The sequence below is a fragment of the Manis pentadactyla genome, chromosome 13 (genome assembly GCF_030020395.1).
Source record: "Manis pentadactyla isolate mManPen7 chromosome 13, mManPen7.hap1, whole genome shotgun sequence".
Lineage (NCBI taxonomy): Eukaryota > Metazoa > Chordata > Mammalia > Pholidota > Manidae > Manis > Manis pentadactyla.
The window spans coordinates 95,927,609-95,953,531 of NC_080031.1; the positions used below are offsets into that span (position 1 = coordinate 95,927,609).

Below are 25,923 nucleotides of genomic sequence, written 5' to 3' on the forward strand. Positions count from 1 at the left end.
AAGAGAAATTAAAGAGGACACTAACAAATGGAAACTCATTCCATGCTCTTGGGTAGGAAGAATTAATATTGTCAAAATGGCCATCCTGCCTAAAGCAATCTACAGATTTTATGCAATGTCTATCAAAATACCGACAACATTCTTCAATGAACTGGAACAAATAGTTTTAAACTTCACATGGAACCACAAAAGACTCTGAACAGCCAAAGCAATCCTGAGAAAGAAGAATAAAGTGGGGGGAATCTCACTCCACAACTTCAAGCTCTACTACAAAGCCACAGTAATCAACACAATTTGGTACTGGCACAAGAACAGAGCCACAGACCAGTGGGACAGAATAGAGTGTCCAGATATTAACCCAAATATATAGTCAATTAATATATGATAAAGGAGCCACGGACATACAATGGGGAAATGACAGTCTCTTCAACAGATGGTGCTGGCAAAACTGGACAGCTACATGTAAGAGAATGAAATTGGATCACTGTCTAACCCCATACACAAAAGTAAATTCAAAATGGATCAAAGACCTGAATGTAAGTCATGAAACCATAAAACTCTTAGAAAAAAACATAGGCAAAAATCTCTTGGACATAAACATGAGCGACTTCTTCATGAACATATCTCCCCGGGCAAGGGAAACAAAAGCAAAAATGAACAAGTGGGACTATATCAAGCTGAAAAACTTCTGTACAGCAAAGGACACCATCAATAGAACAAAAACGTATCCTACAGTATGGGAGAATATATTCACAAATGACAGATCCAATAAAGGGTTGACATCCAAAAAATACAAAGAGCTCATGCACCTCAACAAACCAAAAGCAAATAATCCAATTAAAAAATGGGCAGAGGAGCTGAACAGACAGATCTCCAAAGAAAAAATTCAGATGGCCAACAGACACATGAAAAGATGCTCCACATCACTAGTCATCAGAGAAATGCAAATTAAAATGACAATGAGATACCACCTCACACCAGTAAGGATCGCCACTATCCAAAAGACAAACAACAATAAATGTTGGCGAGGATGTGGAGAAAGGGGAACCCTCCTACACTGCTGGTGGGAATGTAAATTAGTTCAACCATTGTGGAAAGCAGTATGGAGGTTCCTCAAAAAGCTCAAAATAGAAATACCATTTGACCCAGGAATTCCACTTCTAGGAATTTACCCTAAGAATGCAGCCCTCCAGTTTCAAAAAGATATATGCACCCCTATGTTTATCGCAGCACTATTTACAATAGCCAAGAAATGGAAGCAACCTAAGTGTCCATCAGTAGATGAATGGATAAAGAAGATGTGGTACATATACACAATGGAATATTATTCAGCCATAAGAAAAAAACAAATCCTACCATTTGCAACAACATGGATGGAGCTGGAGGGTATTATGCTCAGTGAAATAAGCCAGGCGGAGAAAGACAAGTACCAAATGATTTCACTCATATGTGGAGTATAAGAACAAAGGAAAACTGAAGGAACAAAACAGCAGCAGAAGCACAGCACCCAAGAATGGACTAATAGTTACCAAAGGGAAAGGGACTGGGGACAATGGGTGGGAAGGGAGGGATAAGGGTTGGGAAAAAAGAAAGAGGGCATTTTGATTAGCATGTATAGTGCGTGGGGGACACGGGGAGGGCTGCGCAACACAGAGAAGACAAGTAGTGATTTTACAGCATCTTACTATGCAGATGGACAGTGACTGTGAAGGGGTACGTGGGGGGACCTTGGTGAAGGGGGGAGCCTAGTAAACATAATGCTCTTTCTGTAATTGTAGATTAATGATACCAAAAAAAAAAAAAGATGTGGTACATATACACAATGGAATATTATTCAGCCATAAGAAGAAAACAAATTCTACTATTTGCAACTACATGATGGAGCTAGAGGATATTATGCTCAGTGAAATAAGCAAGGTGTAGAAAGACAAGTACCAAATGACTTCACTCATATGTGAAGTATAAGAACAAAGAAAAAACGGAAGAAACAAAACAGCAGCAGACTCACAAAACCCAAGAATGGACTAATAGTTACCAAAGGGAAAGGGATTGGGGAGGATGGGTGGGAAGGGTGGGATAAGGGTATTAAGGGGCATTACGATTAGCACACATAATGTTGGGGGGGCATGGGGAAGGAAGTACAGCACAGAGAAGACAAGTAGTGACTCTATAGCATCTTACTACACTGAGGGACAGTGACTGTAATGGGGTGTGGGGGGGAACTTGATAATGGGGTGAGTCTAGTAACCACAGTGTTGCTCAAGTGACTGTATATTAATGATACAATAATATAAATAAATAAATAAACAGAGAGGAGTTAGAGTATAATTAGGACATAGTCAGGTATTAACTGGCACAAAATTTACAGATAATATACAAAAGAGTTAAGAAAGGGATATGAATAGGGCTGAATGTAGTAACCACAATGTTGCTCATGTGAAACCTTTATAAGATTGTATATCAATGATACCTTAATAAAAAAAAAGAAAGGGATATGATTTGGAGTCAATGGAATAGGAATTAGTGCATCAGAAAAAGAATTTAAGCTACATCATGAAGAGAGGATAAAACTGCAGCACAGAGTGACCTTATGGAGGCTACATTTATTGAGCATTTACTATGTTTTAATCTTTTTCATTCACTAAATCATTTAATCCTCACAACAAACCTATGAACAAACCTTGGGTCCTTCTATTGGTTCTATGATACAAAGAAACTAAGGCACAGAAATGGATTGTGTAGGATATCAGTGGTAAGAACAGTTCAAAAGGTACTCTAGAGTGACATTGATCAAATTAGTTTACCTTTCTGTCCCTGAGTGTCCTCTTATTTAAAATGGGGATGATAATAGTTGTACCTTCATCACAGACTGTTGTGAAAATTAAATGATGTAATCAGTATAAAGCATTTAGAAGTTTCTGGCATAAAGTAAGTACTCTTTAATATATTATTACAAAAGCAGAATAATGGTTTCTAGGAAAAGCACGTGAGGATTATCCAACCCCACCCACCCACCCACCCATTTCTTGTATTAAGCTGTACAACTTGGTTCCTTTGTGTTCTTCTAGATGCATTATTTGTATATCAGTTTTCTGTTTCATATGTTGTTTGCACTGTTTCATAATATACTTAGACCATGCTACTTTTTGAGGCATCTAAAACAGTACAGTTTGAAAGTGATTATTTGCCAGTCTTCACAAAGAGAGTGCCATATACCAGGATATAGGATACTTGATAGTTTCTGTGGTAACACTGGCACAATTTAAAATCTTTGCAGAATGTAGACCCTAAACATAAGCACAGGAGGCAACTCTGCAAAGGATGAGCCACAACTTAAAGCAAGCATAGATGCAGCCTGAAAGATGTCTGCATTGGCCACTTAGCCCCAGAGGGCAAGCATGCCAACATAAATAGCAAGCAGAGCAGGTGCCTATAGGGTCTCTGTCCTGTTTTAAAGTGTCCCTTTCTTAGCCCCAACCCAGACACAGAATTCAGAGGGCTTCAGTAGTAGGGGTGACAGATACACAAGAGAAAAAGACATGACCAAGAAAGGCCAGACAGGATCCCAAAATATACATACTTTCCATAAGAGGTATCTTTTAGTACTAATTCTGGAGCTCTGTACCAGCGTGTAGCCACGTAGTCTGTATAAATGTCCCCAGGAGCTGCTAGTGTCTGTGCAAAACCAAAATCACAGAGCTTAATAATACCTGACTGGGAAACTAAAATATTTTCAGGTTTTATATCTCGATGAATGATCTAAAAAACAAACAGAAGATACATTAAAATGAGCTTTCATTATCAATAGAATCTAGAATCTCTAAAAACAATACAAAGAAAACCTAGCTAATTGAGACAGTAAAGCTATTTTCTTACCACAAGCAAACCATTAACTACATAATGGTTAATATTCTGTAGCTAAATAATTACGTATTTTCAGTTCTTGCTCCACCCATCATCTCTAAAAGAAATGAAGCCAAGAAAACAAATATAATTGTAAAGAGGTAATCGTATTTCTGAAAGTGAAAGAGTCAAAGGAACTTAATAAAATCAGGTAATTTTGCTTTAACCCTACATCACACTCCAGTACTGCCCTTTCTCTCATCTCCTTCACAGCTGAACCTCTTGAAGACAGTATCCTTACTCAGACTCACTTTCTGATCATTCATTCACTCCTCAAGGTAATGTAATCTCTTCTGCTCCCAATTCTACTAAACTTCCCAAGCCAAAGTCAACAACTTCATTATTGCTAAATCCAAGACACACCTCAATACATATCTTACTTGATATCTTAACATAAAAATGTTGCCAACCACTCCTCCATTTCTGAGTTCTGGGACCTAATATTCCCCCAATCTCCTTTTATGTCTGCAGAAGTCCCTCTTTCTCTATCTGTCCCTTAAATGTAGGGTTGTGGTCTTAGGCTTTCTCTTTTCCTACACCATGTTTTCTGGGTCATCTCACCCACACTTTTTGTTGCTGTTGAAACTTTCTTCACTTAGTTATGAGAAAAACATACTCTCTTGGGCTTTTCCCACCTATTGGCTGCTCTGTCTTGATCTCATCTATTCTTACAGTGTTACTAACTATCCATATACTAGTGATTTCCAATTTTCTATCTCTGACCAAGATCTCTCCTGTTTTCCACAAGGAATGGAATGCACAAGAAGTCCCACAAGGCTAATCCACAAACCATTAAAACTCAGAAATTCCAAACTAAATGCATCATCTTCTCCCCCAAGCCTATTTGTTCCCCACAGTCCTTTAGCTCAGTGAATGGAACCCACACTGACCCCATGGCTCAAGCCAGAAATAAAGGCATTTTTCTCCTTCATCTCCTATACAGTCCTTAGCTGTCTTCTACTCTCCTTAGTTCAAGTTCCCTCAGTTCTCTCACCAAAATTGCTACACAACCAATTGGTCTTCCTGAATACTCTCTAATTTCCTCCAATCCACTGTCCACAATGAAGTCACAGTACTATTTTAAGATCGCATGTGTGATCATGCTACTTCTCTGCTTAACATCCTTCAAGAATTCCCCATCCTAAAGGACACATTTAAAATTCCTTAAAATGGCTGAAGGGCTTACTTGTCTTTGTTGTTCAAGCTATATCCCCAATGCCCAGTACAGTGATAAAAACAAAGAAGGCATTTAAAAACTTTATCAAATGAATGAAGCATATTCTCATCACTGACAAAGTATCATAGCACAGGTGAAAATATCTCAGTGACAGAAATTCGGGGATCTTTCTTTGTTTCTACAACTTACTGCCATAAGTCTTTGGGATTGGCTCTTGTTCTACCTCAGTGTCTCCCTACATAAATGGCCAAAAAATTAACTTAGGATAACAATCCACCTTAAAGGTACCACCTATAAAACTGTATTTACCTTTTTTTCCATGACACTTATTTAGTGACTACTGTATGCCAGGCACTATACCAAGATCTGAGGATATAATCTGAGCAAAAATAGACATGGAAAAGCACAATTAACGAACCACTTCAGACATTCCGCCCACCACACATCCTTTGCCCTCCTCCTCAGTGCTCTCAGCATGGGGCAGAAAGGTCCACCCAGTTGAAAGCCTAATATTTTCAGTCTTTTCAACAACTAACAACATGACCACATTCAGAATTTTGTTATCCTTGAGAACCAAACACTCTCTGAATCCCAGCTTCTAAAATTCTCTATTTTGATGACATCCTCCTTGGTCTACTACAACACTGAGGCCTCCATAATCACAGTATTTATTTCTATTTGTTTAGGTTTTCTTTAATATCTCTCATCAATGTTTAGTAGTTTTAAGTGTACAATTCTTTTACATCTTCTGTAAGAGTTCCATAAGTATTTGATGTTTTTAGACTATTTTGGTGGCATTTAAATTTTTAATTTCTGCTTGTTTGTTGCTGATACATAGAAATACAATTTGTTTTGGCATATTGATCTTCTATCCCACAACCTTGATGAACTTATTAATTAGTTGTTAACTTTGTTGTAGATTCCATAGGATTTTCTACATATGATCATGTCATCTGTGAATATAGTTTTGCTTCTCAAAAAAAATATATATATATGTATATATATATACACACACACACACACATACACCACTTCACACCCAATAGAAAAGCTATCAAAAGGTTAAAAAATATTGGGGAGGATGTGGAAAAACTGGTATACATTGTTGATAGGGATGTAAAATTGTAGTCACTTTGAAAAACAGTTGAGCATTTTTTTTTAAGTCAAAACATAAACTAACCATATGACCCAGTGGTACTCTTAACTTTCCCTGTATTTATTCCCCTCTCCCTTCTCCTGGTAGCTTTGTAAACCAGCAGCTCCCAATTCATGAAAACCAGCAGCCTAGAAGCTACCACTGGGAGTTGAACAGGGTTATATCTCCTCCAAAGGTCTTAGAAAGTTATGCAAAGTTATGCAAAGAAATAAATATGGCCTGTGCCCAAGAAATAAGTGAATAAGAAACTTTCCCTGAGGAGTCCCTGACATTGAATTTACTAGACAAAGACTATAATCAACTGTTTTAAATAAGGTCAAAACTAAAGGAAATCATGTCTAAGGAACTACAGAAAAGTATGAACATATCTCACCAAATAAAGGATATCAATAAAGAGAAATTATAAAAAATAACTAATAGAAAAGAACTCTGTCAAGAAAGCAAAGACAACACACAGAATGGGAGTAAATATTTGCAAATCATATATCTGATAAGCATCTAGTATCCCAAGTACATAAACTTCAACTCAACAATAAAAACACAAATAACCCAATTTGAAAATGGGCAAAGGACTTGAACAGAAAGCCCCATTCTCAGGAACTATCATTATTTGACCTGTCCAGCAGGTCACTGGAAAATCTCACTAAAAGGCTTGTTTATATTTGACCTAACTCAGAGCTTACCCAATGCAAACAGCCTTTCTTCTGAGACTTTTGCCAGAAATAACTAGCAGCTACTATATAACATTATAGCCACCAGAGGCAGTTACAACAGAGGAAACAACAAGCTAACCAAAATATTTAAAAAGAAAGGCTGGAGTGAGATGTCCATAAAGGGTTTGAAAAGCTCCAACATATTCCTAAGAATCAAGAAGGCTGCATGCAGAGCTGTGCACATGCTCAGGAAAGATCTGAATTGGCCTTGAGCTCTCACCTCTGGCTGACTTTGAGGCTCTGCACAAGCATGAAGGTAAGGCTAACGCAGAGTTATAAATTGCCTGCCTGAACATTGAAGGCATGTCTCAACACACAGAGCCCCTTGGTAAATAAGGCTGAGAGATTTATTGGCTTCAGGCCCTTGAGGAAATCTCTGTCCAATCATTAGCTAACCATTAAGCTAAGTGAGCAGAGATTTCAGTGGTCACACATGATGAAGAATACAGACTTCACAGAATTATTTTAGGAAACTAAGTAAGTAAACAAACGGCCACAACAAATTCTGAGAGATGGAAAACTCGAATTCCAGGGTTGCTCCATAATGTTATTTTAAATGTCCAGTTTTGAAACAAAAATCAAATTTCAAAAAAACAGAAAGTTATGCAAAGAAATAAATATGGCCTGTGCCCAAGAAATAAAAGTGAAAAGGAAACTTTCCCTGAGGAGTCCCTGACATTGAATTTACTAGGCAAAGACTATAATCAACTGTTTTAAATAGGGTCAAAACTAAAGGAAATAATGTCTAAGGAACTAAAGTATGAACATATCTCACCAAATAAAGGATATCAATAAAGAGAAATTATTAAAAATAATTAATAGAAAAGAACTCTGTCAAGAAAGCAAAGACAACCCACAGAATGGGAGTAAATATTTGCAAATCATGTATCTGATAAGCATCTAGTATCCCAAATACATAAACTTCAACTCAACAATAAAAACACAAATAACTCGATTTAAAAATGGGCAAAGGACTTGAACAGACATTTCTTCAAAGAAGACATACAAATATAAATTTTCTTGTTCCAGACTTCTAAATTTTTTATATGTAGACTTTGCATCTGTTTTTTTCATTTAAAATAATGTTTTCAAAGTTCCTTCATGTTGTAGCATGAATCAGTACTTCAATCTAAATACATTTCATTGTATGGATTTTCCTCATTTTGTTTATCCATTTATCTGATATACATTGAGTTATTTCCACTTTTTGTCTATTATGAATATGCTGCTATGAACATTCCTGTGCAGGTTCTGATGTGAACAAATTTTTTCAGTTCTCTTGGGTGGATACCTAGAGTAGAATTGTTGGGTCATGTGGCAATTCTATATTTAACTTTTTGAGAAACTGCCAAACTGTTTTCCATAGCAGGTGCATCATTTTACATTACCACGAGTGTATGTTACTTCCTCCTCAACATTCATTATTGTCTTTTTAAAATTACATCCAGCCTAGTGGGTGTGAAGTGATCTCATTGCCATTTTTATTTGCATTTCCATAATGACTAATATCATTGAGCATCATTTCATGTACCATTTGTGTATGTTCTTTGGAGAAATGTCTACTCAAGTCCTTTGCTCATTTTTAAATTGGATTGTCTTATTGTTGAGTTGTATTTTACATATCCTATATACTAGATGCTTATCAGCTATATGATTTGCAAATATTTTCTCCCATCCTGTGAATTATTTTTACCTTCCTGATGATATCCTTTTGACGCACGAGTTATTAATTTTGATGAAATCCAGTTTTTTCTTTGATTGCTTTTGCATTTGGTATCACATCTAAAGAACTACTGCCATGGTCACGTGGACTTTTACCTGTGTTTTCTTCTAAGAGTTTTATAGTTTTAGCTCTTACATTTAAGTCTTTCATCTATTTTGAGTTAATTTTTGTATATAGTGTGAACTATCAGACTGTGGATTCAAATGATGAGTGTGATTCTTCACTTTCAGTGGAATGCTCCAGTCTACATAAAACTCTGTACTACAATCTGATTTAAAAATGCCTCTGTTCTATGTAGCCCTATGTGTTTAAAAATTTAAATACCCATCTAAGAAGAGAGTTCAAACTTCTATATCCTTTAAGAGCCTCAGAGGGGCTGGTCCTAAATAAACTAGCTCTTCAATTTAATAAACTTTCCAATCAGATGCTATACAATTAAGTGCTACTGTGTGCATGAAAAAATATGCCAATAATTTCCAGAAAGAGGCTGAATAAGGATATCTGAAGTAGACTGCAAGACTGGAAATTCCCTGTATGGCCTAAATACCAAATGGAAACTGCAGTCCTTGATGGGTTCCTGATTTTAATAAACAAGCTGCAAAAGATATTTCAGGAACAAGTGAGTAAATTTTAATATAAATTCAGTACTACAATTCTGGGAAAAAGACAGCAGTGTAGGAAGGCAAGGCAAATATCTCCTCCCAAAATCACATAAAACACAAAAATACAGCAAATACAACGAATCCTGAAAATGACCTGAAGACTGCAGAACAGACTACCTACATCTGGGAAAGAAGAGGAGACCCTATAAAAAACGGCAAAGTGGCAAAGCCATGATCTGGTGGTACCCAAACTCTCCTCCCATCCCAGCCCACAGGCAGGAAGAAGAGGAACGGAGTAGGAAGGGAGTACAAGCCCAGCACCACTGAACACCTGGCCCTGGAGATCTGCTCTGGGAACACTAACCCACATTGCATGGTACCCTGGTGATTGGTGGGGCTGGACAACAGAGACAGGCAGAACACTCAGGGAGGCTGAGATCCCAGCTGCTTGTAGGGAACAGGCATGCTCTACTGGACCCCCCTGTGTAATAGCAGGCTTACACAGGTTAAAGAAGTTGTAGGTGATTAGAAAATAAGGGAGCAAGAAAACAAATGAAGCCAAAAAATAGAGAGAAAAAAGGTGCTCTAAGAATGAAAGAATGATAAGGGAGCCATGTGATCAATCCAAATGGAACAATATTCACATAATAGGGGCACCAGAAGAAGAAGAGAGAGACAAAGGGATAGAAAGTCTCTTTGAGGAAATAATTGTTGAAAAATACCCCAATCTGGGGAAGGAAATAGACATTCAGGTCATGGAAGCACACCAATCCCCCAACAAAAGGAACCCAAGGAAGACAATACCAAGACACATAATAATTAAAATGACAAAGATCAAGGACAAGGAGAGAGCACTGAAAGCAGCCAAAAAGAGAAAAGATCAATTACAAAGGAAACCCTATCAGGTTATCGGCAAACTCCTCAGCAGAAACTTTACAGGCCAGAAGGGAGTGGCATGTAATGTAATGAAACAGAAGGGCCTTGAACCAATAATACTCTACCTAGCAAGATTATCATTTAAATTTGAAGCAGGGATTAAACAATTTTCAGATAAACAAAAGTTGAAGGATATCACCACCACTAAACCAGTCCTGCAGGATATATTAAAAGGACTTCTGTAGATGGAAATATTCCTAAGGCTAAACAGCAGTCACCAGAGAAAATAAACTCACAGTAAAGGTAGTAGACCAATTAATTACCCAGCAAGTACAAAATTAAATCAACCATACAAAAACAGTCAAGGGATACACAAAAAGTGCAGAATATGACACCCAATATATAAAGTGTGGAGGAGGAAGAAGAAGAAGAAGTGGGGGAAGTATCTTTAGATAGACACAGAGTAATCAGTGATATAAGGCAGGCAGACTGTTAGATAACAAGGAAGCTATCCTTGAATCTTTGGTAATAGCAAATCTAAAGCCTACAATGGCATTAAGTACATATCTATAATAAGCACCTTAAATGTAAATGGACTGAATACAACAATCAAAACATATAGAGCAGCAGAATGGATAAGGAAACCAGACCCATCTATATGCTGCCTACAAGAAACTCATTTCAGACCCAAAGACACACACAGACTAAAAGTGAAGGGATGGAAAAAGATATTCCAAGCAAATACTAGGGAGAAAAAAGCAGGAGTAGTAGTACTTATATCAGACAAAATGGATTTTAAAACAAAGTAACAAGAGACAAAGAAGGACATTACATAATGATAAAGGGGTTAGTCCAACAAAGGATATAACCATTACAAATATCTATGCACCCAATATAGGAGCACCTAAATATGTAAAACAAATACTAACAGAATTAAAGGGGAAAATAGAGTGCAACACATTCATTTTAGACTATTAAGACACCACTCACAGCAATAGACAGATCAACCAGACAGAAAATAAGGAGAAAGAGACACTGAACAATACACTAGATCAGGTGGACTTAACAGATACCTACAGAACATTCCACCCAAAAGCAGTAGGATACACATTTTCTCACATGTACATGAATAGTTTTACAGATAGGTCACACACTAGGCCACAAAAAGAGCCTCAGTAAATTAAAAAACATTGAAATTGTATCAAGCAGCTTCTCAGACCACAATGGTATGAAACTAGAAATAAATTACACAAAGAAAACAAAAAAGCCTACAAATATGTGCAGGCTAAACTACATGCTTCTAAATAACCAGTGGATCAGAAATCAAGCAAGACATGGAGACAAATGAAAACAAAAACTCAACAGCCCAAAACCTGTGGGATGCAGCAAAGGCAGTTCTAAGAGGAAAGTATAGAGCAATACAGGCTTACTCAAAATACAAAACCAATCCCAAATAAACAGTGTAAACACACAATAAAAGAAACTAGAAAAAGAAGAACAAATGAAGCCCAAAGTCAGCAGAAGGAGGGACATAATAAAGATCAGAGCACAAATAAATAAAATTGAGAAGAATAAAACAACAGAAAGAATCAATGAAACCAGGAGCTGGTTCTTTGAGAAAATATATGAAATAGATAAACCCCTAGCCAGACTTATCAAGAAAAAAAGAGTGTACACACACAAACAGGATCAGAAAGAAAAAAGGAACAATCGCAATGAATACCACAGAAATACAAAGAATTATTAGAAAATACTATGAGAAATTATATGGCAATAAATTGGACAACCTAGAAGAAATGGACAACTTCCTAGAAAAATACAACCTTCCATGACTGACTCAGAAAGAAACAGAAAATTTGAACAGACCAATTAGCAGCAACGAAATTGAACTGGTAATCAAAAAACTACCTAAGAACAAAATTCCTGGACCAGATGGCTTCACTGCTGAATTTTATCAAACATTTAAAGAAGATCTAATACCCATCCTCCTTAAAGTTTTCCAAAAAGTAGAAGAGAATAGAATACTCCCAAATTCATTCTATGAGGCCAGCATCACTCTAATACCAATAAAGACACCACAAAAAAGAAAATCATAGACCATTATCTCTGATGAACATAAATGCAAAAATTGTCTACAAAATATTAGCAAACCGCGGGGCAGAAGATGGCGGCGTGAGAAGAGCAACGGAAATCTCCTCCCAAAACAACATATATCTATGAAAATATAACAAAGACAACCCTTCCCAGAATAAAGACCAGAGGACACAGGACAATATCCAGACCACATCCGCACCTGAGAGAACCCAGCGCCTCGCGAAAGGGGTAAGATACAAGCCCCGGCCCCGCGGGAGCCGAGCGCCCCTCCCCCCAGCTCCCGGCGGGAGAAGAGCAGGCAGAGCGGGAGGGAGACGGAGCCCAGGACTGCCGAACACCCAGCCCCCGCCATCCGGGACAGAGTGCAGGGCGCTCGATACTGGGAAAACAGGGCAGCAAGAACAGTGAGCAGGCACTGGAGGCTGGGCGACCGACGGCATAAGAAAAGCGCGCGACCATTTTTTTTTTTTGCTTTTTTGCTGTTTTGTTTTGGCGAGCGCTTTTTGGGAGTTTTAAAGGGATAGGGACCCCAATACTAAGGAAACAGGGCAGAAAGACCGGTGAGCAGAGGCCTGAGGCTGGCACCGGAGAATAAAGAAAAACGAGCGACCACCTTTTTTTTTTTTTTTTTTTTTAATTAAAAAAAAAATTTTTTTTTTTTCTTTTTCTCTTTTTTTTTGGTGGGCGTTGTTTTGTTTTGGCGGGTGCTTTTTGGAAGTCTTAAAGGGGCAGGGCGGGTCACTTAATCCAGAGGTAGGGAATCCGGGATCTCTGGGCACCCTAACCCCTGGGCTGCAGGGAGCAGGGAGGCTCCTTACGGAGATAAATAGCCTCCCAGCAGCTCCTGCTCCAACGCGACTCCACCACTTTGGAGTAGCTGCCCGAGCCAGGCCACGCCCACAGCAACAGCGGAGATTAACTCCATAGCAGCCGGGCAGGAAGCAGAAACCCTGTCTGCGCGCAGCTGCGCAGCACAAGCCACTAGAGGCCGCTGTTCTCCCAGGAGAGGAGGGCCACAAACCAACAAGAAGGGAAGTCCTTCCAGCCGTCACTCGTCCCAGTTCTGCAGACTATTCCTATCACCATGAAAAGGCAAAGCTACAGGCAGACAAAGATCACAGAGACAACACCAGAGAAGGAGACAGACCTAACCAGTCTCCCTGAAAAAGAATTCAAAATAAGAATCATAAACATGCTGACAGAGATGCAGAGAAATACGCAAGAGAAATGGGATAAAGTCCGGAAGGAGATCACAGATGCCAGAAAGGAGATCGCAGAAATGAAACAAACTCTGGAAGGGTTTATAAGCAGAATGGATAGAATGCAAGAGGCCATTGATGGAATTGAAATCAGAGAACAGGAACGCATAGAAGCTGACATAGAGAGAGACAAAAGGATCTCCAGGAATGAAACAATATTAAGAGAACTGTGTGACCAATCCAAAAGGAACAATATCCGTATTATAGGGGTCCCAGAAGAAGAAGACAGAGGAAAAGAGATGGAAAGTATCTTAGAAGAAATAATTGCTGAAAACTTCCCCACACTGGGGGAGGAAGTAATCGAACAGACCACGGAAATACACAGAACCCCCAACAGAAAGGATCCAAGAAGGGCAACACCAAGACACATAATAATTAAAATGGCAAAGATCAAGGACAAGGAAAGAGTGTTAAAGGCAGCTAGAGAGAAAAAGGTCACCTATAAAGGGAAACCCATCAGGCTAACGTCAGATTTCTCAACAGAAACCCTACAGGCCAGAAGAGAATGGCATGATATATTTAATACAATGAAACAGAAGGGCCTTGAACCAAGGATACTGTATCCAGCACGACTATCATTCAAATATGACGGTGGGATTAAACAAGTCCCAGACAAACAAAAGCTGAGGGAATTTGCTTTCCACAAACCACCTCTACAGAACATCTTACAGGGACTGCTCTAGATGGGAGCACTCCTAGAAAGAGCACAGCACAAAACACCCAACATATGAAGAATCGAGGAGGAGGAACAAGAAGGGAGAGAAGAAAAGAATCTCCAGATAGTGTATATAACAGCTCAATAAGCGAGCTAAGTTAGGCAGTGAGATACTAAAGAGGCTAACCTTGAAACTTTGGTAACCACGAATTTAAAGCCTGCAATGGCAATAAGTACATATCTTTCAATACTCACCCTAAATGTTAATGGGTTGAATGCACCAATCAAAAGACACAGAGTAACAGAATGGATAAAAAAGCAAGACCCATCTATATGCTGCTTACAAGAAACTCACCTCAAACCCAAAGACATGTACAGACTAAAAGTCAAGGGATGGAAAAACATATTTCAAGCAAACAACAGTGAGAAGAAAGCAGGGGTTGCAGTACTAATATCAGACAAAATAGACTTCAAAACAAAGAAAGTAACAAGAGATAAAGAAGGACACTACATAATGATAAAGGGCTCAGTCCAACAAGAGGATATAACCATTCTAAATATATATGCACCCAACACAGGAGCACCAGCATATGTGAAACAAATACTAACAGAACTAAAGGGGGATATAGACTGCAATGCATTCATTCTAGGAGACTTCAACACACCACTCACCCCAAAGGATAGATCCACTGGGCAGAAAATAAGTAAGGACACGGAAGCACTGAACAACACAGTAGAGCAGATGGACCTAATAGACATCTATAGAACTCTACATCCAAAAGCAACAGGATATACATTCTTCTCAAGTGCACATGGAACATTCTCCAGAATAGACCACATACTAGGCCACAAAAAGAGCCTCAGAAAATTCCAAAAGATTGAAATCCTACCAACCAACTTTTCAGACCACAAAGGCATAAAACTAGAAATAAACTGTACAAAGAAAGCAAAGAGGCTCACAAACACATGGAGGCTTAACAACACGCTCCTAAATAATCAATGGATCAATGACCAAATCAAAATGGAGATCCAGCAATATATGGAAACAAATGACAACAACAACACTAAGCCCCAACTTCTGTGGGACACAGCAAAAGCAGTCTTAAGAGGAAAGTATATAGCAATCCAAGCATATTTAAAAAAGGAAGAGCAATCCCAAATGAATGGTCTAATGTCACAATTATCGAAATTGGAAAAAGAAGAACAGATGAGGCCTAAGGTCAGCAGAAGGAGGGACATAATAAAGATCAGAGAAGAAATAAATAAAATTGAGAAGAATAAAACAATAGCAAAAATCAATGAAACCAAGAGCTGGTTCTTCGAGAAAATAAACAAAATAGATAAGCCTCTAGCCAGACTTATTAAGAAGAAAAGAGAGTCAACACAAATCACCAGTATCAGAAACGAGAAAGGAAAAATCACGACGGACCCCACAGAAATACAAAGAATTATTAGAGAATACTATGAAAACCTATATGCTAACAAGCTGGGAAACCTAGGAGAAATGGACAACTTCCTAGAAAAATACAACCTTCCAAAATTGACCCAGGAAGAAACAGAAAATCTAAACAGACCAATCACCAGCAACGAAATTGAAGCGGTAATCAAAAAACTACCAAAGAACAAAACCCCCGGGCCAGATGGATTTACCTCGGAATTTTATCAGACATACAGGGAAGACATAATACCCATTCTCTTTAGAGTTTTCCAAAAAACAGAAGAGGAGGGGATACTCCCAAACTCATTCTATGAAGCTAACATCACCCTAATACCAAAACCAGGCAAAGACCCCACCAAAAAAGAAAACTACAGACCAATATCTGATGAACGTAGATGCAAAAATACTCAACAAAATATTAGCAAACCGAATTCAAAAATACATCAAAAGGATCATACACCATGACCAAGTGGGATTCATCCCAGGGATGCAAGGATGGTACAACATTCGAAAGTCCATCAACATCATCCACCACATCAACAAAAAGAAAGACAAAAACCACATGATCATCTCCATAGATGCTGAAAAAGCATTTGACAAAGTTCAACATCCGTTCATGTTAAAAACTCTCAGCAAAATGGGAATAGAGGGCAAGTACCTCAACATAATAAAGGCCATCTATGATAAACCCACAGCCAACATTATATTGAACAGCGAGAAGCTGAAAGCATTTCCGCTGAGATCGGGAACTAGACAGGGATGCCCACTCTCTCCACTGTTATTTAACATAGTACTGGAGGTCCTAGCCATGGCAATCAGACAAAACAAAGAAATACAAGGAATCCAGATTGGTAAAGAAGAAGTTAAACTGTCACTATTTGCAGATGACATGATACTGTACATAAAAAACCCTAAAGACTCCACCCCAAAACTACTAGAACTGATATCGGAATACAGCAAAGTTGCAGGATACAAAATCAACACACAGAAATCTGTGGCTTTCCTATATACTAACAACGAACCAACAGAAAGAGAAATCAGGAAAACAACTCCATTCACAATTGCATCCAAAAAAATAAAATACCTAGGAATAAACCTAACCAAAGAAGTGAAAGACTTATACTCTGAAAACTACAAGTCACTCTTAAGAGAAATTAAAGGGGACACTAACAGATGGAAACTCATCCCATGCTCGTGGCTAGGAAGAATTAATATCGTTAAAATGGCCATCCTGCCCAAAGCAATATACAGATTTGATGCAATCCCTATGAAACTACCAGCAACATTCTTCAATGAACTGGAACAAATAATTCAAAAATTCATATGGAAACACCAAAGACCCCGAATAGCCAAAGCAATCCTGAGAAAGAAGAATAAAGTAGGGGGGATCTCACTCCCCAACTTCAAGCTCTACTATAAAGCCATAGTAATCAAGACAATTTGGTACTGGCACAAGAACAGAGCCACAGACCAGTGGAACAGACTAGAGACTCCAGACATTAACCCAGACATATATGGTCAATTAATATTTGATAAAGGAGCCATGGACATACAATGGCGAAATGACAGTCTCTTCAACAGGTGGTGCTGGCAAAACTGGACAGCTACATGTAGGAGAATGAAACTGGACCATTGTCTAACCCCATATACAAAAGTAAACTCAAAATGGATCAAAGACCTGAATGTAAGCCATGAAACCATTAAACTCTTGGAAGAAAACATAGGTGAAAACCTCTTAGACATAAACATGAGTGACCTCTTCTTGAACATATCTCCCCGGGCAAGGAAAACAACAGCAAAAATGAGTAAGTGGGACTATATTAAGCTGAAAAGCTTCTGTACAGCAAAAGACACCATCAATAGAACAAGAAGGATCCCTACAGTATGGGAGAATATATTTGAAAATGACACATCCGATAAAGGCTTGACGTCCAGAATATATAAAGAGCTCACACGCCTCAACAAACAAAAAACAAATAACCCAATTAAAAAATGGGCAGAGGAACTGAACAGACAGTTCTCCAAAAAAGAAATACAGATGGCCAACAGACACATGAAAAGATGCTCCACATCGCTAATTATCAGAGAAATGCAAATTAAAACTACAATGAGGTATCACCTCACACCAGTAAGGATGGCTGCCATCCAAAAGACAAACAACAACAAATGTTGGCGAGGCTGTGGAGAAAGGGGAACCCTCCTACACTGCTGGTGGGAATGTAAGTTAGTTCAACCATTGTGGAAAGCAGTATGGAGGTACATCAAAATGCTCAAAACAGACTTACCATTTGACCCAGGAATTGCACTCCTAGGAATTTACCCTAAGAACGCAGCAATCAAGTTTGAGAAAGACAGATGCACCCCTATGTTTATTGCAGCACTATTTACAATAGCCAAGAATTGGAAGCAACCTAAATGTCCATCAATAGATGAATGGATAAAGAAGATGTGGTACATATACACAATGGAATACTACTCAGCCATAAGAAAAGGGCAAATCCAATCATTTGCAGCAACATGGATGGAGCTGGAGGGTATTATGCTCAGTGAAACAAGCCAAGCGGAGAAAGAGAAATACCAAATGATTTCACTTATCTGTGGAATATAAGAACAAAGGAAAAACTGAAGGAACAAAACAGCAGCAGAATCACAGAACTCAAGAATGGACTAACAGGTACCAAAGGGAAAGGGACTGGGGAGGATGGGTGGGTAGGGAGGGATAAGGGGGGGAGAAGTAGGGGGGTATTAAGATTAACATACATGGGGGGGTAGGAGAAAAGGGAGGGCTGTACAACACAGAGAAGGCAAGTAGTGATTCTACAACATTTTGCTATGCTGATGGACAGTGACTGTAAAGGGGTTTATAGGGGAGACCTGGTATAGGGGAGAGCCTAGTAAACATAATATTCGTCATGTAAGTGTAGATTAGTGATACCAAAAACAAAGCAAAAAAAAAAAAAAGGGCAGTTCCTGTGTGGTAACCTCCAACGAGTTCTACACAAGGGTATAAAGGGCATATAAAAGTGTAGGCAAAGGGTCTGTTTGTGTTTATACAGAGGATCAAAGCCTAATTGGGCTACTCCGAAAATGAACTAAGATACGATATGAAAAAGAACTTCCAACATCTGCACTCTCTGGAAGACTCATGCCAGAAGATGATCATCAAAAAACCCCAACAAAGATCCACGCACTGCTACAGCAGTAGATGCACTCATCCCACCAGTTCCTGGACTTGCCATGGGAATGAGGAAGGAGATATCTAAGCTGGCCTGTGCATACAGTAAAACAACAAATTTGACTGGATCTATACTGTTGGAACTCAACCAAGATTTAGGAGAAGTGCAAATTGTAGCGCTCCAAACTCTTACAACTACAGACTATTTACTGTTAAAAGAACATATGGCATGGGAACAGTCCCCAGGAATGGGTTGTTTTAATTTGTCTGATTTCTCTCAGACTGTTCAAGTTCAGTTGGACAATATCCACCATATCATAGATAAGTTTTCACAAATGCCTAAGGTGCCTTAATGGTTTTCTTGGTTTCACTGGAGATGGCTGGTAATTACAGATATGCTTTGGTTATGTAACTATACTCCTATTATGTTAATGTGTGTGCGCAATTTAAGTAGTAGCTTAAAACCTATATACGCTGAAGTTACTCTACAAGAAGATATGTCAAAGAAATAATCAATCTTCCCATGTTTTCTTCCGCCTGCTACTTCTATAGCTTTTCTTCTTCCTTCCTAATTACAACCCTTAAATAGAATTCGTGCCTCATATCAAATTTACCGAGTATCATAACTCCTCCAAGTGGTAAAGATACCTCAAGACAAATGCTGGGCATAGAAGCCACAGGGCATAAATATGCAAAGAAGTAAAAAGCTAACCTTTTCAAACAATAAGGCTTCTCTCTCACTTACCAACTCTACATTTCCCTGTATGGCCCCGGAAGATGACTGGTTAGCCAGAGACGGGTAAGATTCCTCAAGGGAGGAACAACCTAAGACAGGCACAGTCGCAGGGGGGCCATCAGGTGAGAAATTGGGGATCAACAGAGGTGAGGCTTAGAACCTCACCCCCCCTGTTTTGAGAGAAATCTTCTGCATACGTGGATGTTTTATTGCCCTGGTCTAGCTTGGATTAACACATAGTCTACAGGCACACACCTGATCATCTACATTTGCTCTCTTACAACACTAAACTATGTTTTCTACCTTTATCTTGTATCTACCTACCACTTCAGCATTTTATTAAAAATAATAATAATAAAGAGAGAAATGTGGTATCCACATATAAATCAAGTATAAAAACCAAATGAGTATTCATATTTGAACTGACTGTTTAGAGTTCATAATGCATGAGCAAAACCAAAAGTTTCTGTGATGACTGCCCTTGTACTGTTCACCATGTAACTTATTCATTATGTAAGAATTTGTTCTACATGTAAGAACTTGTTTGTTATGCCTCAGAAGATTGGAGACTGACGAAAATTAGGCTTGGGGTGGATTAATGATTGTGCATTGAGCATTGACTCCCCTATACAGAATTTTATTGTCGTTAACAACCATTTGATCAATAAATATGAGAGATGCCCTCACAAAAAAAAAAAAAAGGACAGACTTCCAATGGTAAAATAAATAAGTAACTGGGATGTAATGTATAGCATAAGGAATATAGTCAAGATATTGTAACATCTTGGTAGGGTGATAGCTGGAACCTCGAATTATGTATATAAATGTTCTACCACTGTGTTGTACACTTGAAACTAATGTAATGTAATACTGTGCATCAACTACCCTTCAATAAAAAATAATTATTTAAAAAAAAAAAAAATTAGCAAACCAAACCCAAAAATACATCAAAAATATCACCCATCATGACCAACTGGGATTTATTCCAGGGATGCAAGGATGGTACAATATTTGTAAAGCAATCAATACCACAGATCACATCAACAAAAAGAAGGACAAAATCACATGATCATCTCAATAGATGATGAAAAAGCATTTGATAAAATTCAACATCCATGCATGATGAAAACTCTTAACAAAATGGTTATAGAAGGTATGTACCTCAACATAATAAAGGCCATATATGACAAACCCAGAGCCAACATCATGCTTAATAGTGAAAAGCACAAAGTTTTTCCTCTAAGATTGGGAACAAGACAAGAATGCCCCACTCTCACCACTTTAATTCAATATAGTACTGGAAGTCCTAGCCACAGCAATCAGAAATCACACAGATAAAAGGCATCCAAATTGGTAAGGAAGAAGTTAAACTCTCACCATTTGCAGATGACATGATATTATACATAGAAAATCCTAAAGATTCCACCAAAGAACTATTAGAACTAATAAATGAATTTGGCAAGGTTGCAGGATACAAAATTAATACACAGAAATTTGTCACATTCTTATATACTAACAATGAACTAGCAGAAAGAGAAATCAGGAAAACAACTCCATTTACAATTGCATCAAAAAGAATAAAATATCTAGGAATAAACCTAACCAAGAAGGTGAAAGGCCTTTACTCTGAAAACTCCAAGACACTCATGAGAGCAATTAAAGACACCAAAAATGGAAATCTACCCTGTGCTCATGGATAGGAAGAATCAATATTGTCAAAATGGCCTTCCTCCCTAGAGCAATCCACAGATTCAATGCAATCCCCATCAAAATACCAATAGCATTGTTCAATGAACTAGAACAAATAGTTCTAAAATTCATATGGAACCACAAAAGACACCAAATAGCCAAAACAATCTCGATAAAAAAGAATAAAGCTGGGGGCATTACACTCCCTGACTTCAAGCTCTACTACAAAGCCACAGTAATCTAAGCAATTTGCTACTGGCACAAGAAAAGAGGCATAGATCAATGGAACAGAATAGAGAGCCCAGATACAAACTCACGCATCTATGGTCAATTCATACATGATAAAGGAGCCATGAATATATAATGGGGAAAAGACAGCCTATTTAACAACTGGTGTTGGGAAGACTGGACAACTACATGTAAGAGAATCAAACTGGATTACTGTCTAACTCTGTACACATAAATAAACTTGAAATGGATCAAAGACCTGAATGTAAGTCATCAAACCATAAAACTCTTAGAAGAAAACATAGGCAAAAAAATCTCTTGAATCTAAACATGAGCAACTTTTCCTGAACACATCTCCTTGGGCAAGGGAAACAAAAGTAAAAATGAACAAGTGGGACTACATCAAACTAAAAGGCTCTGTACAGGAAAGAACACCATCAGCAGAACAAAAACTCATCCTACAGTATAGGAGAATATATTCATAAATGACATATCCAATAAGGGGGTTAACATGCACAATATATAAAGAACTCATACTCCTCAACACCCAAAAAGCAAATAACCCAATTAAAAAATGGGTTGAGGGGAACCCTCCTACACTGCTGGTGGGAATGTAAATTAGTTCAACCATTGTGGAAATCAGTATGGAGATTCCTCAAAAAGCTCAACATAGAAATACCATTTGACCCAGGAATTGCACTCCTAGGAATTTACCCTAAGAATGCAGGATCCCAGTTTCAAAAAGACATATGCACCCCTATGTTTTTTGCAGCACTATTTACAATAGCCAAGAAATGGAAGCAACCTAAGTGTCCCTCTGTAGATGAATGGATAAAGAAGATGTGGTACACATACACAATAGAATATTATTCACCCATAAGAAGAAAACAAATCCTACCATTTGCAACAACATGAATGGAGCTAGAGGGTATTATGCTCAGTGAAATAAGCCAGGCGGAGAAAGACAAGTATCACATGATTTCACTCATCTGTGGAGTATAAGAACAAAGAAAAAACTGAAGGAACAAAACAGCAGCAGACTCACAGAACCCAAGAATGGACTAACAGTTACCAAAGGGAAAGGGACTGGGGAAGATGGGTGGGAAGTGAGGGATAAAGGGGAAAAAAAGGGTATTATGATTAGCACACATAATGTAGCAGGGTGGGGGGACATGGGGAAGGCAGTATAACACAAAGAAGATAAGTAATGATTCTACAGCATCTTACTACACTGATGGACAGTGACTATAATGGGGTATGTGGTGGGGACTTGATAATAGGAGGAGTCTAGTAACCACAATGTTGCTCATGCAATTGTACATTAACAATACCAAAATAAAAAATAAATTTAAAAAAATGGGTTGAGAACCTCCACAGACACTTCTCCAAAGAAAAAATATGAATGGCCAACAGGCACATGAAAAGATGCTTCACATCGTTAATCATCAGGGAAATGCAAATAACCAAAATGAGGTATCACCTCACACCAGTTAGGATGGCCACTTTCCAAAAGACAAGAAACAACAAATGCTGGAGAGGATGCAGATAAAGAGGAACCCTCCTATGCTGTTGGTAGGAATGTAAATTAGTTCAGCCACTGCAGAAAGCAATATGGAGGTTCCTCAGAAAACTAAGAATAGAAATACCATTTGACCCAGTAATTCCATTCCTAGGAATTTACCCCCCAAAAAAAACAAAATCCCTGAATTGAAAAGACATACACCCCTATGTTTATTGCTTCACTATTTACAATAGCCAAGATATGGAAGCAACCTAAATGTCCATCAACAGATGAATGGATAAAGAAGAAGTAATACATATACAGAATGGAATATTATTCAGCCATAAAAAGAAAAGAAATCCTGCTATTTGCAGCAACATGGATGGATCTAGAGGGTATTATGCTCAGTAAAATAAGCCAGGCAGAGAAAGACAAATACCAAATGATTTCACTCATTTGTGGAGTATAAAAACAAAGTGAAACATACAATATAGATAAGTCACAGGGAAGGCAGTATAGCACAGGGAAGACAAATAATAACTCTATAGCATATTACTACACTGATGGACAGTGATTGCAATGAAGTGGAGGGGCCTGATAATATGGGTGAGTGTTGAAACCACAAAGTTGCTCATGTGAAACCTTCATAAGATTGCATATCAATACCTTAATTTAAAAAAAATAAGGAAGAGGGGAATTGAAAAAAAACCAAAGTGAAACAGAAGGAATAAAAAAAGCAGTGGACTCATAGACGAGAAGGAACTAGTCATTACCAAAGGGGAGACGTTAGGAAGGGTAGGTGGGGAGGGAGAACGGAATTAAGGGGCAGTATAATTCGCAATCACAACATAGGTAGGTCACTGGTACTGTAGTATGGCGCAGAGAATAAAATGAATGACTCTATAACATCTTACTACATTGATAGATAAGTGACAGCAATGGAGGGGGTGAGGTCTTGATAGTATGGGAGTATGTTGAACCGTTGTTTTGTCTATGTGAAACCATCATAAGATTGTATAACAATGATACTTTTATAACAAAAAAAGGTCAGAAGGGAAACATAGGGCAAACAGATTTGATTTAAACATGGCTTACAGATGGGAAAGTTGGTAGAACTGTGGGCAGATTTCAATTTCTAAGTGGAACTTAAATATTTAGGATCTCTGACTCAAAATGTTTCCCATCAATAAAATTTTGTTGATTATGGCCTTAAAAAAATAAAAATAAATAAATTCACTACTAAATGATATTAAGGAACTATTACTTGTGCAGATGTAATAACGATTCTGCAGTTATAGAGGAAAATGTGTTTTTAAAAAAGATATATAGTAAAGTATTAGGGATAAAATGTCAGGTTGACTATAATTCACTTAAAAATACTTCAGGGAACAAAACAGATGAAGCACATGTAACAAAATATTTGCAATATATTAAAACATATTAAGTAATATTAAAACATTAACAGTAATAGTGTTCAAATAATAATAATTACTTGTTTGGCAGACTATGATTTTAAAATCCAAAAGCAGAGTTAAGAAAATATGCAAAGCAGCCTAAATTTAGGGAAGAAGGGCTTTGTGGAGTAGGGGGTGGGGTTGGGGCTAAGAAAAGATTGACAGCCCTTAGGTATTATCAGAACTACTCATAATTCATAAAGTTTACTGAAAATTCAAGAAGAAGATTGAAGAAGCTCCATAAGGGTAGGAACCAAGTCTGTTACCCAAGGTGGCATCTTCCACACCTAGTTTCTTACTGGAACAATACTAATATCTGCTACCAGAAGATCTCAATAAATATTTGTTGAATAAATGAATGAAGGAATAAATAACCATTTCTCCTCAATGTGGTCAATATTTACATTTGCACTCAGACTGCTTCCAAAATGGTTTTAAGGAGGCTTATATCTATCCAGTTCAAATTTTTTAATTATAAAAAGACAACCAAAATGAAAAAATGAAAAGGATAAACTAGATTCCTATAACTACTAGTTACTGCAACTAAACATCAAGTTTTTATTTGAGCTGCCTAGAAGCCAATATACAAACTAAAAAGGTAAGCAAATATTTCTGGAGATAAAAAGCTTTTTCTGGTACTGAACTGTATTTGAGTTCATGCATTCTTATTAAAAGGAACACGGGGTAGTGTGGGGGATCACGGGAAAAACAGTGTAGCACAAAGAGGACAAATGGTGAATCTGTGCATCTGAATACACTGATGGACAGTGACTGCATTGGGGTATGGGTGGGGACTTGATAATATGGGTTAATGTAGTAAACACATTGTTTTTTCATGTGAAACCTTCATAAGAGTGTACATCAATAATACCTTAATAAAAAATTAAAAAAAAAAATAAAAGGAACATGGGGTATCATGGTAGACAGGATCTCCTATTTCAGTTATATAAAAACCCAATTATCTGAAATTTGGAGAAATGAGGAAAATAAAGTTTTCTTTCTTAACTTTTGACAACTTGAAGATGACCTTAAATCATTAAGGCCAGAACCCAGATATACAGAAAATAAGTCTAATAATATGTACTGTAATGAGCCACTTCATGACTGCCTTAATTCTCAAAGGAATTAACTTTTCAACATTCAGTGAGGTGAGGGATAGGGATAATTTTATTCTAGGTCTTAGATAAGCCCGAGAGAATAAAAGTGTGAGTGCTTCTGTCTAGGCCTCTTTCTCTGGTGTCCCCCACACCCCCGGACAGTCCTCCGTATTCGGTGCTGAGGACTCCTCTTACTGCCTGTCCCTTCGAGAGGGGTCCATCCTTACCTCTTCAACCAGTCTTGAGGAGGAAGTTTCCCGAATCTGTATGTCCAGTTCTGACAGCCTTCTAAAGCCATGTTATACAATTGGTTAGCCACTGTTTTTACTTGGAAATTCTCACTGTCCCTTAAAATATATATATGTAAGCAATTCTTCCTTTGAAAATCAGTTACTGCTAATGATACCGTACTTCTGCTCTCAAATTTTAAATCTTGTATTTATCACT

At 37.9% G+C, this 25,923-nt stretch overlaps 1 protein-coding gene across 2 annotated transcripts in view; it reads right to left on the minus strand.

Annotated features, from left to right (window-relative positions):
* CDKL3 (cyclin dependent kinase like 3) overlaps window positions 1-25,923 on the minus strand; it is a 94,271-nt gene that overhangs the window by 61,230 nt on the left and 7,118 nt on the right. For both annotated transcript variants that reach the window (XM_036898422.2, XM_036898402.2), the window contains one exon: window positions 3,581-3,759. In XM_036898422.2, the coding sequence (XP_036754317.2) occupies window positions 3,581-3,759 (179 nt within the window). The remainder of the gene's footprint in view (window positions 1-3,580; window positions 3,760-25,923) is intronic.